Source organism: Rhinoraja longicauda, chromosome 22 (assembly GCF_053455715.1).
Source record: "Rhinoraja longicauda isolate Sanriku21f chromosome 22, sRhiLon1.1, whole genome shotgun sequence".
Lineage (NCBI taxonomy): Eukaryota > Metazoa > Chordata > Chondrichthyes > Rajiformes > Arhynchobatidae > Rhinoraja > Rhinoraja longicauda.
The window spans coordinates 863,486-882,535 of record NC_135974.1 but is presented as its reverse complement, the minus strand read 5'-3'; the positions used below and the strand labels follow the sequence as shown (position 1 = coordinate 882,535).

The following is a 19,050-nucleotide window of genomic DNA, read 5'->3' as shown; positions in this document are numbered from 1 at the left end:
ATTTAGCCCAAACTATGGGATAGAAACATAGAAAATAGGTGCAGGAGTAGGCCATTCGGCCCTTCGAGCCTGCACCGCCATTCAATATGATCATGGCTGATCATCCCTGTTCGGTGGAAAGGAAAGAATAATAATTTGAAAGAGCCGTGGTTTTCCAGGGAAATTGGACACGGTTCGGAAAAAGAGGGAGATATACAATAAATATAAGCGGCAGGGAGTAAATAAGGTTCTTGAGGAATATAAAGAATGTAAAAGGAATCTTAAGAAAAAAAGATATGAGGCTGCTTTGGCAAGTAATGTAAAAGTAAACCCCAAGGGGTTCTACAGATATGTCAATAGCAAAAGGATAGCGAGGGATAAAATTGGTCCATTAGAGAGTCAGAGTGGACAGCTATGTGCTGAGCCGGAAGAAATGGGGGAGATATTAAACAATTTATTTTCTTCGGTATTCACCGAGGAGAAGGATATTGAATTATGTGAGATAAGCGAAACAAGTAGAGTAGTGATGGAAATTATGAGGATTAAAGAAGAGGAGGTACGGACACTTTTGAAAAATATAAAAGTGGATAAGTCTCCAGGTCCTGATAGGATATCCCTAGGACATTGAGGGAAGTTAGTGCAGAAATAGCAGGGGCTATGACGGAAATATTTCAAACGTCATTAGAAACGGGGATGGTGCCGGAAGATTGGCGCATTGCGCATGTTGTGCCTTTGTTTAAAAAAGGTTCTAAAAGTAAACCTAGCAATTATAGACCTGTTAGTTTGACGTCTGTGGTGGGAAAATTAATGGAAAAGATACTTAAGGACAATATATATAATTATTTGGACAAACAAGGCATCAGAAACAGTCAACATGGATTTGTGCCTGGAAGGTCATGTTTGACTAATCTTCTTGAATTTTTTGAAGAGGTTACCAGGGAAATTGATAAGGGCAAGGCTGTGGATGTTGTCTATATGGACTTCAGTAAGGCATTTGACAAGGTTCCACATGGAAGGTTGATTAAGAAGGTTAAATCGTTGGGTATTAATAGTGAGGTTGCAAGATGGATTCAACAATGGCTGAATGGGAGATACCAGAGGGTAATGGTTGACAATTGTATGTCAGGTTGGAGGCCAGTGTCTAGTGGAGTGCCCCAGGGATCTGTGTTGGGTCCACTGTTGTTTGTCATTTACATTAATGATCTGGATGATGGTGTGGCAAATTGGATTAGTAAATATGCAGATGATACTAAGATAGGTGGTGTAGTTAATAATGAAGTAGAGTTTCAAAGTCTACAGAGAGACTTGGGCCTTTTGGAAGAGTGGGCTGAAAGATGGCAGATGGAGTTTAATGCTGATAAGTGTGAGGTGCTGCATTTTGGTCGGACAAATCAAAATAGGACGTACAGGGTAAATGGTAGGGAATTGAGGAATGCAGTGGAACAGAGGGATCTGGGAATAACTGTGCATTGTTCCCTGAAGGTGGAATCTCATGTGGATAGGGTGGTGAAGAAGGCGTTTGGTATGCTTGCCTTTATAAATCAGAGCATCGAGTATAGAAGTTGGGATGTAATGTTAAAATTGTACAGGGCATTGGTGAGGCCGAATCTGGAGTATGGTGTGCAGTTCTGGTCGCCAAATTATAGGAAAGATGTCGACAAAATGGAGAGGGTACAGAGGAGATTTACTAGAATGTTGCCTGGGTTTCAGCACTTAGGCTACAGAGAGAGGTTGAACAGGTTGGGTCTTTATTCTTTGGAGCGTAGAAGGTTGAGGGGGGACTTGATAGAGGTTTTTAAAATTTTGAGAGTTGACGTGGGTAGGCTTTTCCCTTTGAGAGTGGGCGGCACGGTAGCGCAGCGGTAGAGTTGCTGCTTTACAGCGAATGCAGCGCCGGAGACTCAGGTTCGATCCTGACTACGGGTGCTGCACTGTAAGGAGTTTGTACGTTCTCCCCGTGACCTGCGTGGGTTTTCTCCGAGATCTTCGGTTTCCTCCCACACTCCAAAGACGTACAGGTATGTAGGTTAATTGGCTGGGTAAATGTAAAAATTGTCCCTAATGGGTGTAGGATAGTGTTAATGTACGGGGATCGCTGGGTGGCACGGACTTGGTGGGCCGAAAAGGCCTGTTTCCGGCTGTATATATATGATATGATAAGATTCCAACAAGGGGACATAGCTTCAGAATTGAGGGACAAAGGTTTAGGGGTAACATGAGGGGTAACTTCTTTACTCAGAGGGTGGTGGCTGTATGGAATGGGCTTCCGGTGGAAGTGGTGGAGGCTGGCTCGATTTTATTATTTAAGAGTAAATTGGATAGGTATATGGATAAGAGGGGATTAGAGGGTTATGGTCCGAGTGCAGGTAGATGAGACTAGGTCAGGGAGAGTGGTCGGCGTGGACTGGTAGGGCCGAACGGGCCTGTTTCCGTGCTGTAGTTGTTATATGGTTATATGGTTTATATAGTATCCCGTACCTGCCTTCTCTCCATACCCCCTGATCCCTTTAGCCACAAGGGCCACATCTAACTCCCTCTTAAATATAGCCAATGAACTGGCCTCAACTACCTTCTGTGGCAGAGAATTCCACAGATTCACCACTCTCTGTGTGAAAAAAAACGTTCTCATCTCGGTCCTAAAAGACTTCCCCCTTTTCCTTAAACTGTGACCCCTTGTTCTGGACTTCCCCAACATCGGGAACAATCTTCCTGCATCTAGCCTGTCCAACCCCTTAAGAATTTTGTAAGTTTCTATAAGATCCCCCCTCAATCTTCTAAATTCCAGCGAGTACAAGCCGAGTCTATCCAGTCTTTCTTCATATGAAAGTCCTGCCATCCCAGGAATTTGGTGAACCTTCTCTGTACTCCCTCTATGGCAAGAATGTCTTTCCTCAGATTAGGAGACCAAAACTGTACGCAATACTCCAGGTGTGGTCTTACCAATGCCCTGTACAACTGCAGCAGAACCTCCCTGCTCCTATACTCAAATCCCCTCGCTATGAATGCCTGCTCTGCTCCACCTGCCTGCTCTTCTTCACTGCCTGCTCCACCTGCATGCCTACTTTCAATGACTGGTGTACCACGACACCCAGGTCTCATTGCATTTCCCCTTCTCCTAATCGGCCACCATTCAGATAATAGTCTGCTTTCCTGTTCTTGCCACCAAAGTGGATAACCTCACATTTATCCACATTATACTGCATCTGCCATGCATTTGCCCACTCACCTAACCTATCCAAGTCACGTTGCAGCCTCCTAGCATCCTCCTCACAGCTAACACTGCCCCCCCAGCTTCGTGTCATCCGCAAACTTGGAGATGTTGCATTCAATTCCCTCGTCCAAATCATTAATATATATTGTAAATAGCTGGGGTCCCAGCACTGAGCCTTGCGGTACCCCACTAGTAGTGACTAGTGGGGTACCGCAAGGCTCAGTGCTGGGACCCCAGCTATTTACAATATATATTAATGATTTGGACGAGGGATTTTCAGTGGCCTGCCATTCTGAAAAGGACCCGTTTATTCCTACTCTTTGCTTCCTGTCTGCCAGCCAGTTCTCTATCCACATCAATACTGAACCCACAATACCGTGTGCTTTAAGTTTGCATATTAATCTCTTTATGTGGGACCTTGTCGAAAGCCTTCTGGAAGTCCAGATATAACACATCCACTGGTTCTCCCTTATCCACTCTACTAGTTACATCCTCGAAAAATTCTATAAGATTCGTCAGACATGATTTACCTTTCATAAATCCATGCTGACTTTGTCCAATGATTTCACCACTTTCCAAATGTGCTGCTATCCCATCTTTAATAACTGACTCTAGCATTTCTCCCACTACCGATGTTAGACTAACTGGTCTGTAATTCCCCGTTTTCTCTCTCCCTCCCTTTTTGAAAAGTGGGGTTACATTAGCTACCCTCCAATCCTCAGGAACTACTCCAGAATCCAAAGAGTTTTGAAAAATTATCACTAATGCATCCACTATTTCTGGGGCTACCTCCTTAAGCACTCTGGGATGCAGCCTATCTGGCCCTGGGGATTTACCGGCCTTTAATCCATTCAATTTACCTAACACCACTTCCCGACTAACCTGGATTTCACTCAGTTCCTCCATCTCATTTGACCCCCGGTCCCCTGCTATTGCGGCAGATTATTTGGCTTCCTTAGTGAAGACAGAACCAAAGTAGTTATTCAATTGGTCTGCCATGTCCTTGTTCCCCATGATCAATTCACCTGTTTCTGACTGCAAGGGACCTACATTTGTTTTAACTAATCTTTTTCTCTTCACATATCTATAAAAGCTTTTGCAGTCAGTTTTTATGTTCCCTGCCAGTTTTCTTTCATAATCTATTTTCCCTTTCCTAATTAAGCCCTTTGTCCTCCTCTGCTGGACTCTGAATTTCTCCCAGTCCTCTGGTTGGCTGCTTTTTCTTGCTAATTTGTACGCTTCATCTTTTGTTTTGATACTATCCCTAATCTCCCTTGTTAGCCACGGATGCCAAACTGGGATGAACAATTGTTGTAGTTCATCCATGCGGTCTTTAAATGCCTTCCATTGCATATCCACCGTCAACCCTTTAAGAATCAATTGCCAGTCTATCTTGGCCAATTCACGTGTCATGTCTGAGGTACAGTGCAAAGCTTTGTTGTGCAGGCAATCCAATCAGATTAGTTGATACCATACTGTACAAAGATGTATATAATCAAGGCAGACTTGCAGTATAATAGGTAGAGCAAAGGGGAGCTACACTGTACAGATACAGCATGGAAACACCCCTCGGCCCACCGAGTCCACACCAGCCAGCGTTCATCCCATACACTAGCACTGTCCTACACACAAGGGCCAGTTAACCTACAAACCTGCTCCTCTTTGCGATGTGGGAGACCTATGTGCCAATAGTTCCTGTGAATACAAGCCCAGTAGACCCATTCTTTCATCATATGTCAGTCCCACCATCCTGGGAATTAACCTGGTGAACCTACTCACTCAATAGCAATAATGTCCTTCCTAAAATTAGGAGACCAAAACTGCACACAATACTCCAGGTGCGGTCTCACCAGGGCCCTGTACAAGTGCAGTAGGACCTCCTTGCTGCGACCTAAACTCAAATCCTATCGCAATGAAGGCCAACATGCCATTGGCTTTCTTCACTACCTGCTGTACCTGTATGCTTACTTTCAGTGACTGATGTACAAGCACACCGCCGCTTAATCTGACACCATTCAGTCTGAAGAAGGGTCTTGACCCGAAACGTCACCCATTCCTTCTCTCCAGAGATGCTGCCTGTCCGCTGAGTTACTCCAGCATTTTGTGTCTGCCTTCGATTGAAACCAGCAGTTCTTTCCTACCATTGAGATAATAATCTGCCTTCCTGTTCTTGCCACCAAAGTGGATAACCTCACATTTATCCACATTATGCTGCATCTGCCAGTCATCTGCCCACTCACCCAACCTGTCCAAGTCACCCAGCAGCCTCAGAGCATCCTCCTCGCAGCTAACACTGCCACCCAGCTTTGTGTCATCCGCAAACTTAGAGACGTTACATTTAATTTCCTCATCTAAATCGTTAATATCGTCGTCGTGGCTATCCCTCGAGTTCGAGGATGATGGTCTACGTTCAGATGTCAGAACGACGACTCCTGTGTGTGTGTTTGTTTAACGTGTACTTGATGTTGCACTCCAAGAAGCACACGGTCCTTCACAAATCAATCAACTCATTCCAATGGCAAGGGAATCAAGACGATTGGAGCTGATAGATCTGTTGCAGCCTTCATCCTCCTTCACAGCCGTCGAGTTCAAGATAACTTTGTCCGCCTGGTCCGCCGTTGAGGTCTTGTACGTTGGATCGTTCTTAGTCTGGACCCTCATCCTCGACCTTACCTCCATGGGTGGCCCTACCAGAAGCTAGTGCTTCTGACGGCATCGCTCTCAGAATCATGGGAGCACGCAAGCCTCTTCACCACAACAAGGTGAACGATCCGAAGAGGAATCGGTAATAAATATTGTAAACAACTGGGGTCCCAGCACCGAGCCTTGCGGCACCCCACTAGTCACTGCCTGCCATTCTGAAAAGGACCTGTTAATTCCTACTCTTTGCTTCCTGTCTGCCAACCAGTTCTCTATCCATGTCAATACCCTACCCCCAATACCATGTGCTCTAATTTTGCACACTAATCTCTTGTGTGGGACCTTGTCAAAGGCTTTTTGAAAGTCCAGATACACCACATCCACTGGTTCTCCTTTATCCATTCTATTTGTTACATCCTCAAAAATTTCCAGAAGATTAGTCAAGCATGATTTCCCTTCATAAATCCATGCTGGTTTTGACCGATCCTGTCATTGCTTTCCAAATGCGCTAATAATCGACTCCAGCATCTTCCCCACTACCAATGTAAGGCTAACTGTTCTATAATTCCCCGTTTTCTCTCTCCCTCCTTTCTTAAAAAGTGGAGTTATATTGGCTACCCTCCAGTCCACAGGAACTGATCCAGAGTTGAGAGAACATTGGAAAATGATCACCAATGCATCCACGATTTCTAAGGCCACCTCTTTGTAGGATGCAGACCATCAGGCCCTGGGGATTTATCTTCTTTCAGTCCCAACAGTTATCAGTCCCAACAGTTTACCTGACACCATTTCCTGACTAATGTGGAATCCCTTCAGTTCCTACCTCCCACTAGATCCTCGGTCCCCTAGTATTCCCAGTGGCTGGGGAATGTGACTCGTGTGCCGTGACAAGATGGAGTGACTTCGGTACTCAGTGTGTTCCTGGTGGGGATGGCAGAGTTTTAAACAGGAGACCAGTGGGGAGTGAATGATAAGACTGAGGTTAGTTGATAGGCAGGGCAGACACGATGGGCCGAGTGATCTCCTCTCCGGTGGGCAAACTGAAGGAACAAAGAGCAGCCGGCAAGTCCAGGCAGGACATTTAACCTCAGCAGGAGAATGGGTTAATTAGGGATGTCCAGCTTGGCTTTGTACATGGCCTTGATCTGATGGGAATTGCTGCCAGTACATCAGTCAATCTCAGACACGCTGCGTGGAAACCTCTTCCCTCCGCCCATCTGCTTTATACCTCTCTGTGGTCAACACCCCCTCCCACAGGAACAACCTTCCACCATCCCACACCGTACTGTTCCGTACTCTTCTATCAAATCAACCACTGACGATAGCAGCCCCAGCCTCTCGACCTGGAGCCGCCCCATCCACCCCTTACCTCGTGCATGCTCTCAGCTCTTTCCCACCAGACATCGGTCCTCGCTGAGCCCAGACTGTCCTCTCTCTATACCCTGCCAAAGCCCGGAGTTGTGGGTGGCCATCGGCCATTGTTCCACCTCTCCAGCATCATTGAGTGGTGCTCCCTCACTCCCTCCCTCTGTCCCGGCACCCCTTTTACAACAATGTTCTATATCCTATTTTGCCTCTCATCATTCTCACTAAAATGCATTCCTACACATTTGTCCACATTAAACTTCAGCTGCCACATGCTTGCCCCCTCCCCCACCAGCCTGTCCATGTCCTGCCATAATGTATTATCATTCCATCAGTTTGCAACACTGCCAAACTGTCAATCATCAATAATTGCCGACCACAGAAAGCAATGACCCCAACACCGGTCGGTCTCTGGGGAATGCAGCCTGCAACTCCATGCTCACCACCCTGTAGTCCGTTCCTTCAAACCACCAACGTCCTATTTGTTCCAAGCTTTAATTTTGCTGATAATCTCATTATGTGGCACATGATTAAAAATGTTTCAGATACCCATGAGAACACGTATGCAAGGGTAGTGAGCGATTCAGGAGGTGGGAGTGTTGGGGGTCTTGAGGAGCATGAAGGTGGACAAATCCCCCGGACCTGATGGGATTTAAGGTTGTTGAGCAAGAGGAGATTGTGGCAGCATCGACAAAGATCTTTGTGTCGTGTCTCGCCACAAGTGAGGCCCCACAGGACTGGAGATTAGCTAATGTTGGTCCTTTATTGAAGAAAAGTAGAGAGAATCCAGGAAACTATCGGCCTGTGTTAGTGCTACCGGTGAGGTTTCTTCCCATATGGAAGGGAACGGGTTAATTAGGGATAGTCAGCTTGGCTTTGTTCATGGCAGATTGTGTCTTACCAACTTGATGAAGTTTCTGAGGAGGTGATGAAGGTGATAGATGAGGGTAGGGTTTGTAGGAAAATAACTGTAGATGCTGGTTCAAATTGAAGGTAGACACAAAACGCTGGAGCAACTCAGCGGGTACAACAGGTAGGTAGAGCAGCTACAGAAATGGGCGCAGAAATGGCAGATGGAGTTTAACCCAAACAACTGTGAGGTCATAGAGTCATAGAAACTTACAGCATAGAAACTGGCCCTTCGGTCCAACATGTCCCATCCACACTAGTTGCACCAACCTGCATTTGGCCCATATCCCATTAAACCTGTCCTATCCATGTACCTGTCTAAATGTTTTTTAAATGTCGCGATAGTACCTGCCTCAACTACATCCTCTGGCAGCTCCTTCCATACACCCACCACCCTTTACGTGAAAAAGTAACCCCTCAGATTCTTATTAAATCTTTCCCCCCTCATCTTAAACCTATTTCCTCTGGTTCTTGATTCATCTACTCTGGTCAAGAGTCTGTGCGTCTACCCAATCTATTCCTCTTATGTTTTTAAACACTTCTCTACGATCACCCCTCATCCTCCTGCGCTCCAAGGAATAGAGGTCCTAGCTTGCTCAATCTCTTCCCATAACTCAGGCCCTCGCATCCTGGCAACATCTTCATAAACACCTTTCCAACGACAACATCCTTCCTGTAACATGTTGCTCAAAACTGAACACAATACTCTAAATACGGTCTCACTAACTTCTTGTGCAACTGCAACCAGACCTTCAACTTCTATGCTCAATGCTAGGACTGATGGTCAATAGACAATAGACAATAGACAATAGACAATAGGTGCAGGAGTAGGCCATTCAGCCCTTCGAGCCAGCACCGCCATTCAATGCGATCATGGCTGATCACTCTCAATCAGTACCCCGTTCCTGCCTTCTCCCCATACCCCCTCACTCCGCTATCCTTAAGAGCTCTATCCAGCTCTCTCTTGAAAGCATCCAACGAACTGGCCTCCACTGCCTTCTGAGGCAGAGAATTCCACACCTTCACCACCCTCTGACTGAAAAAGTTCTTCCTCATCTCCGTTCTAAATGGCCTACCCCTTATTCTCAAACTGTGGCCCCTTGTTCTGGACTCCCCCAACATTGGGAACATGTTATCTGCCTCTAATGTGTCCAATCCCCTAATTATCTTATATGTTTCAATAAGATCCCCCCTCATCCTTCTAAATTCCAGTGTATACAAGCCCAATCGCTCCAGCCTTTCAACATACGACAGTCCCGCCATTCCGGGAATTAACCTAGTGAACCTACGCTGCACGCCCTCCATAGCAAGAATATCCTTCCTCAAATTTGGAGACCAAAACTGCACACAGTACTCCAGGTGCGGTCTCACCAGGGCCCGGTACAACTGTAGAAGGACCTCTTTGCTCCTATACTCAACTCCTCTTGTTACGAAGGCCAACATTCCATTGGCTTTCTTCACTGCCTGCTGAACCTGCACGCTTCCTTTCATTGACTGATGCACTAGGACACCCAGATCTCGTTGAACTCCCCCTCCTCCTAACTTGACACCATTCAGATAATAATCTGCCTTTCTATTCTTACTTCCAAAGTGAATAACCTCACACTTACCTACATTAAACTGCATCTGCCATGTATCCGCCCACTCACACAACCTGTCCAAGTCACCCTGCAGCCTTATTGCATCTTCCTCACAATTCACACTACCCCCCAACTTAGTATCATCTGCAAATTTGCTAATGGTACTTTTAATCCCTTCGTCTAAGTCATTAATGTATATCGTAAATAGCTGGGGTCCCAGCACCGAACCTTGCGGTACCCCACTGGTCACTGCCTGCCATTCCGAAAGGGACCCATTTATCCCCACTCTTTGCTTTCTGTCTGTCAACCAATTTTCTATCCATGTCAGTACCCTACCCCCAATACCATGTGCCCTAATTTTGCCCACTAATCTCCTATGTGGGACCTTGTCGAAGGCTTTCTGAAAGTCGAGGTACACCACATCCACTGACTCTCCCTTGTCAATTTTCCTAGTTACATCCTCAAAAAATTCCAGTAGATTTGTCAAGCATGATTTCCCCTTCGTAAATCCATGCTGACTCGGAATGATCCCGTTACTGCTATCCAAATGCTCAGCAATTTCGTCTTTTATAATTGACTCCAGCATCTTCCCCACCACTGATGTCAGACTAACTGGTCTATAATTACCCGTTTTCTCTCTCCCTCCTTTCTTAAAAAGTGGGATAACATTTGCTATCCTCCAATCCACAGGAACTGATCCTGAATCTATAGAACATTGAAAAATGATCTCCAATGCTTCCACTATTTCTAGAGCCACCTCCTTAAGTACTCTGGGATGCAGACCATCAGGCCCTGGGGATTTATCAGCCTTCAGTCCCATCAGTCTACCCAAAACCATTTCCTGCCTAATGTGGATTTCCTTCAGTTCCTCCATCACCCTAGGTTCTCCGGCCCCTAGAACATTTGGGAGATTGTGTGTATCTTCCTCAGTGAAGACAGATCCAAAGTAACGGTTTAACTCGTCTGCCATTTCTTTGTTCCCCATAATAAATTCCCCTGCTTCTGTCTTCAAGGGACCCACATTTGCCTTGACTATTTTTTTCCTCTTCACGTACCTAAAAAAACTTTTGCTATCCTCCTTTATATTATTGGCTAGTTTACCCTCGTACCTCATCTTTTCTCCCCGTATTGCCTTTTTAGTTAACTTTTGTTGCTCTTTAAAAGAGTCCCAATCCTCTGTCTTCCCACTCTTCTTTGCTATGTTATACTTCCTCTCCTTAATTTTTATGCTGTCCCTGACTTCCCTCGTCAGCCACAGGTGTCTCTTACTCCCCTTAGAGTCTTTCCACCTCTTTGGAATAAATTGATCCTGCAACCTCTGCATTATTCCCAGGAATACCTGCCATTGCTGTTCTACCGTCTTCCCTGCTAGGGCCTCCTTCCAATCAATTTTGGCCAGCTCCTGCCTCATGCCTCTGTAATCCCCTTTGCTATACTGTAATACCGACACTTCCGATTTTCCCTTCTGCCTTTCCATTTGCAGAGTAAAACTTATCATGTTGTGATCACTGCCTCCTAATGGCTCTTTTACCTCTAGTCCCCTTATCAGATCAGGATCATTACACAACACTAAATCCAGAATTGCCTTCTCCCTGGTAGGCTCCAGTACAAGCTGTTCTAAGAATCCATCTCGAAGGCACTCTACAAACTCTCTTTCCTGGGGTCCATTTCCAACCTGATTTTCCCAGTCTACCTGCATGTTGAAATCTCCCATAACCACCGTAGCATTACATTTTTGACACGCCAATTTTATCTCCTGATTCAACTTGCACCCTATGTCGAGGCTACTGTTTGGGGGCCTATAGATAACTCCCATTAGGGTCTTTTTACCCTTACAATTTCTCATTTCTATCCATACTGATTCAACATCTCCTGATTCTATGTCACCCCTTGCAAGGGAATGAATATCATTCCTTACCATCAGAGCAACCCCACCCCCTCTGCCCACCTGTCTGTCTTTTCTATACGTTGTGTACCCCTGAATATTCAGTTCCCAGCCCTGGTCCTCTTGTAACCATGTCTCAGTGATCCCTACAACGTGGCAAAAGTCTTTTTGACCTGTGATGCCACTTTCAACGAACTATGTACCTGCACTCCTAGATCCCTCTGCTCTACAACACTCCCCAGAGCCCTGCCATTCACTGTGTAGGTCCTACCATTGTTAGACTTCCCAAAATGTATTAAATTCCAAGAACAATTCCTCAGCCCAGCTGGCCAATCGATCAAGATCCTGCTGCAATTTTGACACCCATCTTCACTATCTACTATTTATCCACCACCCATTTTTGTGTAATCTGCAAACTTGCTAACCATGCCATGTATGTTCTCATCCAAATCATTGATGTAGATGACAAACAATAGCGAGCCCACCCCCCCCCCCCTTCGTCACGGCGTTCCCCCCACACTCTCATCAACCGCGGGTTGACCCACGTGCCTTCACCGCTGCCGAGGCTCCACTCCACACATTTGCCTTGTCTGTCGGTAGGCACCATCATCGACCGCCGCACCGACCTCCCAACGCTGCCGGGTCCTCTCCCGAGGCCTCCGTGGTGCCGACCCAGGCCCCAGCCACGGGCTCCGCCAGCCGCTCTGCTGTGCCGGGCTCTGACCGGCGAGGCCCCGGCCAGGCTCCGAGCCATTTGGGAGGCATTTAGACAGCGGCGCCTCGATAAAGGTCTCCGGCCACGTTCCCAGTCCACAGCCGCTGCCTGGCGGGAAGCCATGGGATGGAACCTTCCAGAACAGCCTACCACGTGGAACCGTCAAATGCCTTACTAAAATCCATGGAAACAACATCTACAGCTCTGCCTTCATCAACCTTTTTAGTCACATCTTCAAAGTACTCAATCAGATTCGTGAGACACGACCTCCCACGTATAAAACCATGCTTACTATCCCTAATCAGCCCTTGTCAATGTAAGTGCATATGTCTCCCATCCCTCAGAATACTCTCTAGTAACCTTCCAACCACAGTTGTTAAGCTCATTGGTTTGCAGTTCCCAGCCTTTTCCCTGTAGTCCTTCTTGAATAGACACACATTTGCCTCCCTCAGTCTTCCAGCGCCTCTCCGGTATGTAATGATGGCTCCTGCAATTTCCTCTCTAGCTTCCCACAATGTCCTCAGGCTCTGATTTGATCTGGCTCGGGAGATTTATCTCTCCTCATTTGCGTCAGGACCTTCAGCACATCTGCAACTTTAATACTGACTGCTCTCAAGACACTTCTAGTGACTGCCCCAAGTTCCTCTGCTCTCGAGGGTAAAAATAGAGTCAGGAGATTATATAGGGTGGTACCACCATGACTGCGAACAGAAATGCCTCTCTACACTTTGTCCCATTTGACTGTAATTTGCGCCAAGACACAGAACATGGATGGGAAAGGTTTGGCAATGGAAGGCCAAACATGGGCAGGTGGGACTAGTGTAGATAAGGTGTTGGTTAGCATTAATGTGTTGGGCCGAAGGGCCTGTCTGCCTATGACAGTGGACTCCGCCCCCCCGAGAATAAATGCAACTTTCTGTCTACCTACAGTCCTCCATTCGCTGGTGAATGTCTTCTGCACTCTGCTTGTTGCTAGGACATCCTTCCTGTAGTGCGGCACCCAGAAGTGTACACAATACTGTGACTTGCCATCTGACCAATGTTTTGTGTTGCAACATGACATCCCAACTCAAACCCAATGCTTGTGCCAATGAAGGAAAGCATACCAAAAACTTCTTCACCACCCTATCTACCCATGTTGCCATTTTCCAGGAGCTTTCAAGTTGCACCCGTTTCTTTGCACATCAATGCTCCTCAGGTCCGTCATTTCTCCATATGTCCTACCAAAGTTTGGCTTCAAAAAGTGCAAAGCCTCACATTGTTCAGATTAAATTCCATCACCAGTAATTGTCCCAAACTTGTCACACAGGGAGTTCCAGCACAGATCCCTGTGAAACACCACTGATCACAGTGCCCCTGCCAGAATAACATCCTTCCACCATGACCCTCTGCTTTCTGGACTGTTCTGTGTTCTATAATCCATAAAGCATTTCAGCATGGCCATCATTAGTGTACTTAAACACCGCAGATTAAAACAAGCATCTAAGGATGAAAGCTCGGGGCAGTATATGCAAAGATTGCAGGTAAATACTTTATTAAAAACAAAGCCTCAAAAGTAAAAGATATTTAAAAGGTAAGCAGTATCACTGTTCCCAATGAGTAAAAGCACAAAGTGGAAAGCTTTGAAAGCTATCACAAGATCAGCAAGTCTTAAACAAACTGAGCACCATGAGCTTACTGTCAGACTATTCCTACCGGACCGGAGCCCAGGACAACACTGGCAAACGTCAGTTCTTGGTGGGAGCCAAGAATCTTGTGGGAGCACAGAATCTTCCAGTGATATGTTGGCAAGAGGCATTGCAAGCAGAGAATTGCTCGAACCCTGACATGTTGGCAATTCTAAACCTTGCGGTAATAGTTAATCGCATTGCTGAAATTGACACCATGGACAATATAACTCTCAACTTCATCTGATAAGTTTATAGAGGGAACTTTAACGAGAATGTCTTCTGCTTTTCCATGAATGGGGTCACTAAAACTTGAAGAACAGAGTATAGAGCAGTCATTCCGTTCCTTGGGAATTCTGCTGAAGTTGTGCCAATGTGGAACCCATGGTAGATATTACGGTACTGAAGTATCCGAGAAAACACATTTCCGTGAATGGGGCAGAACGTAGCCGGATCAGGATGTCACGGGCACAGTAGTGGTCCTCCTCACTGGAACCAAATGTGCATGGGGAACAGGAGGGACCAGGGGATCTACCTCCCCAATCCTCTGGAAACAGCAGACTCGCCCATTAACCCCCCCAGAGAGGATACAAACCCAACAAAATCATGGAAGGGGGGGGGGGGGGGGGGGAATTAAAACAGATAATTTTCTTACATTATCATTCAGAAATCATCTCACAATTCCATACAAGTATTAAAAGCACAAATATTAAACTCGTAGAATAATCTAAACTATACAAATATACATGATTAACTCCCACCTTATTCTTGAAACAGGAAATTAATGTAAAGGAGAAAGTGTGTAGATACTACACAATAGTTACAATGAAACAACTTATTGCAGAGCTTGCAGGAGTAATGTAAAACTGGTGATCCTGCGGAGACTGAACACTTGCCGTTGCTCTGAGCACCAGTAGAAAGCTGTAGCATTTACAGCTAAAAAATACAGACAAATCACAACCCGATTCACAATCACAGGATATCATCGAGACCTCCCAATGTGTGGGGAGGCCACGGTTTAACTCCATGGAGGTTTACACGCTGATTGGGCCCCATTTCCCTTTCTGGGAGAGTCTCTCACATTTCCTAATTACACAGGAGCCATTGGCCCAAAGAGTCTATTCCAGTTGCCAGTGCATTTCCATTCCCTCACTGAGCTCCCTGTAAGCCATTCCCTCCAGAGTGTTCGTTCTCTCCCCCATCAGTTCAGTGATATGGAAGGAAACCAACGTCGGCAACAGTGCAAACTCCACACAGAAGCACCAGCACTACCCGCTGCATCACAGCAACTCAAAGTTAAGCACTGGTTGAAAACTGTAACGAGGATTCCTATAATTTTATTTCATCTTTTTAATGCACTTTTGTGATGAGGTGAGGTGAGGCGTAGCAGATTAAGTAAAGCAGTCTCCACTCTGCTCCAACACTGAGTGAAGGAGATGGCAGAGCTGATTCCAGCATCTGGTCAGTCCCTGCCATGGACCAGGTCGTGCAGAGAGGCAGCTCCATGTACAGCATGCAACCCTGGGCATTGCAACCCTGACTCGCTCACTACCCGAGCAGAGGGCTGCACTGTTCTAGCACTGGACTGCGGCAATGTCCAGAGGAGATGGGATGAGATGGGGGCAGTCAACCACAGCCAAGCTTAGTTACAATTCACAGAATTCCAGAGCACCAGGGGACTTCAGTCAGAAGTCCAGCTGCCGTCTCACTGCTCAAGCCAATGCTGTTTATAACTGGAAACCAATTCCAGGTCCAGCGACAGGTTGTAGCTCACCGAGGCACCACCCAACGCTGTGGACAGTCACTGGTAGGTGCAGATAACAGCACAACCATGGCCTCTTAGAATGGAGACCGCAGTTACAGCACTTTAAACCTTGCAGGGCCAAATTGCAGGGCTGCAGGGAGCAGTGTTAGAAATGTGTACAAAACTTTCTCTTCATGACCTAGCGCCAGCACTAAATCTCAGCACAAGGTCTGCAGGAAAGACCTTTTCTCAAAGTCTCTTCTCAGGCAAACTTGTTCCTGCAAAGCCCAAGCATCTGCCTAACTGCACTGAATTCTCCAAGGTCCACAAACCTGCAGATGAGATGTTTTTAGTGAAGGTCAACAGTACACTGCACTTTATGTTTACTTTCCCCACTGCAAACTTCCAAACTGGAAGAAGCAGCAATAAGGCACTTGATAGCTGATGCCAGAGTGGCATCACACTGACACAGGGGTCAAAGGAAGGACAGAGGCTGAGGATCACCCTGATGCACCCACAGGCTCCCACAAGCTTGATGCCGTCGTAAGCCTGAAAACAAATGAGCGTCAATCTCCATTCCCTGGCACTGTGATCTCCTCCAATCAATCTATGCGAGACTTCAGATGCAGCGCGCCCACAACTGGTGGTCTCCTAAGGTCTAAGCGAGACCCCAGCATCTGCGGCTGTTTGAAGTGAAGAGATTTCAACAACTGGGAATCATTTATCTCCATAATCCATGAACCAACACTGGAGATTTATTCTTTGGGATTGGGATTGTAAAGTGCATCCACGTTGAGAATTCCACTGTATTAGGTGTTGGTGTTTATTATAGCTTGACTGAGATTGCCGATTCCCAGTATGGCCTTTGTATTCTTTCACTATACACATCATCATAAAAAGTTTAATTCGTACTACAATTCTTTATACTTACCTAATAATAACCTAAATCCAATCTAGTCACTGAAAATACTTGAACCTCAGCTCAGTCATCCAAAGCCTGGCTTACTAATGCATGAAGCAGTGACTGTGTGTAAGGTCAAACCATGCCTGCAGGCAGGCAACTGTGGAGCTGATGCCTGGATGAAATGTTCATTACTGGCTCTTTCAAATGGCTATGACATTACTGCCCAAAGCCATGACATATTTTTGTGGATTGATAAGGAGACATTTGTTTTAACCCTATAGTACCTGGAGACCTTGTGCACAAAGTCTGCTCCTAATATCCCCGTTATGGGACTATTATAAGGACCCTGGGGTCTGTGGCCATGCCACAATCTAATGGTTCAATGTGAGTGGGATTCTAGGCTTTTTCCAGACAATCTGATTCTAGGTAGTCTACCTAAAGGATTCTAAGCAGCAGCTTTATGCAAACCCTCAGCGGTTTGCCCGCTCGCTGACAACATCCTGCAGCCTTTTCAACAAAATGTCGTCGTTTTCTTGGCAGAGATATTTTGTTGGTGACTCACTGTCACTCTCCATGGTGAACGCTCGCTTTCTGCTCAAACGCTCCCCCTGTTTGATCATGCAGTTGATATCCCGCAGGTTCTGTGAAAAATCAAAAGTGGAAGGGTGAGCGAGACAAATAGGAATCCAGCCGACAACCCTTGCAGCCATCTGAGCATTCAATAAAACCACAGCCGATACCGTCTTGGGCTCAGCTCACTGTCACCCACTCCCCATGACCCAACAACTCCCCCAGCAGACACACATCTACCTTGGCCTTGAACATATCTAATAGCAAGTTGATTTTTACAGAGGGGGTGGGTGTCTGGAAAACACTGCTGGGGTGGTGGTTGAGGAATATACAATAGTGGTATTTAATAGACATTTGGATAGGCACATGCAGGGAATGGAGAGATATACATTCTGTCCAGGTCTTGGCATCACGTTGGCCACAGATATCATGAGCCGGAGTGCCTGCTTCAATAGCTTTAATGTGCGTGATTTATCTGTTCCCCTGCCGCGTTGAGCTGCAGTTCTGCTGGGGAAGGGTACGATGATCAGTGCATCACCGACACACAGCGATAGAGAGGCCAGTTGTTTCAGACCTCTGCTGAGATAGTAAGATTCCTCTTCTTTGCTCGATTTGGGAACATTGTCGCATCCTAATTTGTTTCACGGAGGATTCCTCACTTGCTTTTAGTTTCACTCACTAAAACATGTCACTTTGATCCTCCCTGGAACCTGTATTCCTGTAAATGGAATTCATGGCCACAGAAGGTCGTGGAGGCCAAGTCAATGGATATTTCTAATACAGAGATAGATAGATTCTATCTGTCAGGGGTTATGGGGAGAAGGCAGGAGAATGGGGTTAGGAGGGAAAGATAGATCAGCCATGATTGAATGGCGTAGACTTGTTGGGCTGAATGGCCTAATTCCACTCCTATCACCTATGACCTTATGAAGTATTCCAGAATGCCCACTACCGCTGTCAGATCACTCTGCATCAACCTGGATGCCAGGCTGTCCATGTACAGGCCTTGATGAGATGTCATGGGGCACAGGAGATGTCATTGCTCCCTCCGCAACAATCAGTTGTTGACGATTCCCAGGACAATAAGGTTTCCAAACATAGTTGTGGACTAGCACCCGAACCAACTGCCCTCCAGTAGCTCAAACCCATAACTCCATCAGTCTGAAATCTTCTGTTATAATAAAGCTCATACTGAGAGAACGATGCATTAGCCTTAAACAAGGGACAGTCGAACAGTGCATCCCAAGATAAAACGGGGAAGGAAGCCTGTCCTGAAGAGCATCAACACTACAGAAATACTACCCAGGGCAGAAAAGTGTCCACAAGTATCTTAAGGCAACTCAAATCACATTAGAAAGTTTAACACTGATAGTAATCTCTATTAATGAACCCAAACACAACAACAATCATGAGCAGTGAATAAAGGAAGGAAAGGTTCACCTTTGAGGGGCTTCTGTTAAACCTGTACATCATTGCGGTACGTGGAGTGATGGAAGTGCCATTCTTATGAGGGGAGATATATACAGCATGCTGTTGTGATATCCGCCGGGGAGATACAGGGTGAGGCTTAACGTTTGGAAAGGGCGAGAGGGGCGGTGCTTCCACCTGTCAAGGCAAAGGTTCAAAGTTAAACCGTTAATGTTGAATCTAGAGCCAGCCTTCGGTTCATTCATCCCAAATCAGAGAGGGGAAACAGCACCTGGTGCCTGGCCTGTGTGTTATGGGATGTACAGGCTTCCAGTGACATAGATTCCTTGTACTTCTAAGGTCAAAATCAGTTATGTAACTGCTCAAATGTTTCACAGAATCATGAACAAACAAAAAGCTGATGCAATCTCACAACATCAGGATTGGACATGCTAGATATTAAAAGGTAACTCA

At 46.1% G+C, this 19,050-nt stretch overlaps 1 protein-coding gene across 1 annotated transcript in view; it reads right to left on the bottom strand.

Moving 5' to 3' along the window:
- Positions 1-13,810: 13,810 nt before the first annotated feature.
- rbl1 (retinoblastoma-like 1 (p107)) overlaps positions 13,811-19,050 on the bottom strand; it is a 40,909-nt gene continuing 35,669 nt past the window's right edge. Inside the window, exons 21-22 of the mRNA XM_078418578.1 lie at positions 18,610-18,774; positions 13,811-17,240 (exon numbers count right to left, since the gene is read on the bottom strand). Of these exons, the coding sequence (XP_078274704.1) occupies positions 17,070-17,240; positions 18,610-18,774 (336 nt within the window). The 3' untranslated portion in view covers positions 13,811-17,069. The remainder of the gene's footprint in view (positions 17,241-18,609; positions 18,775-19,050) is intronic.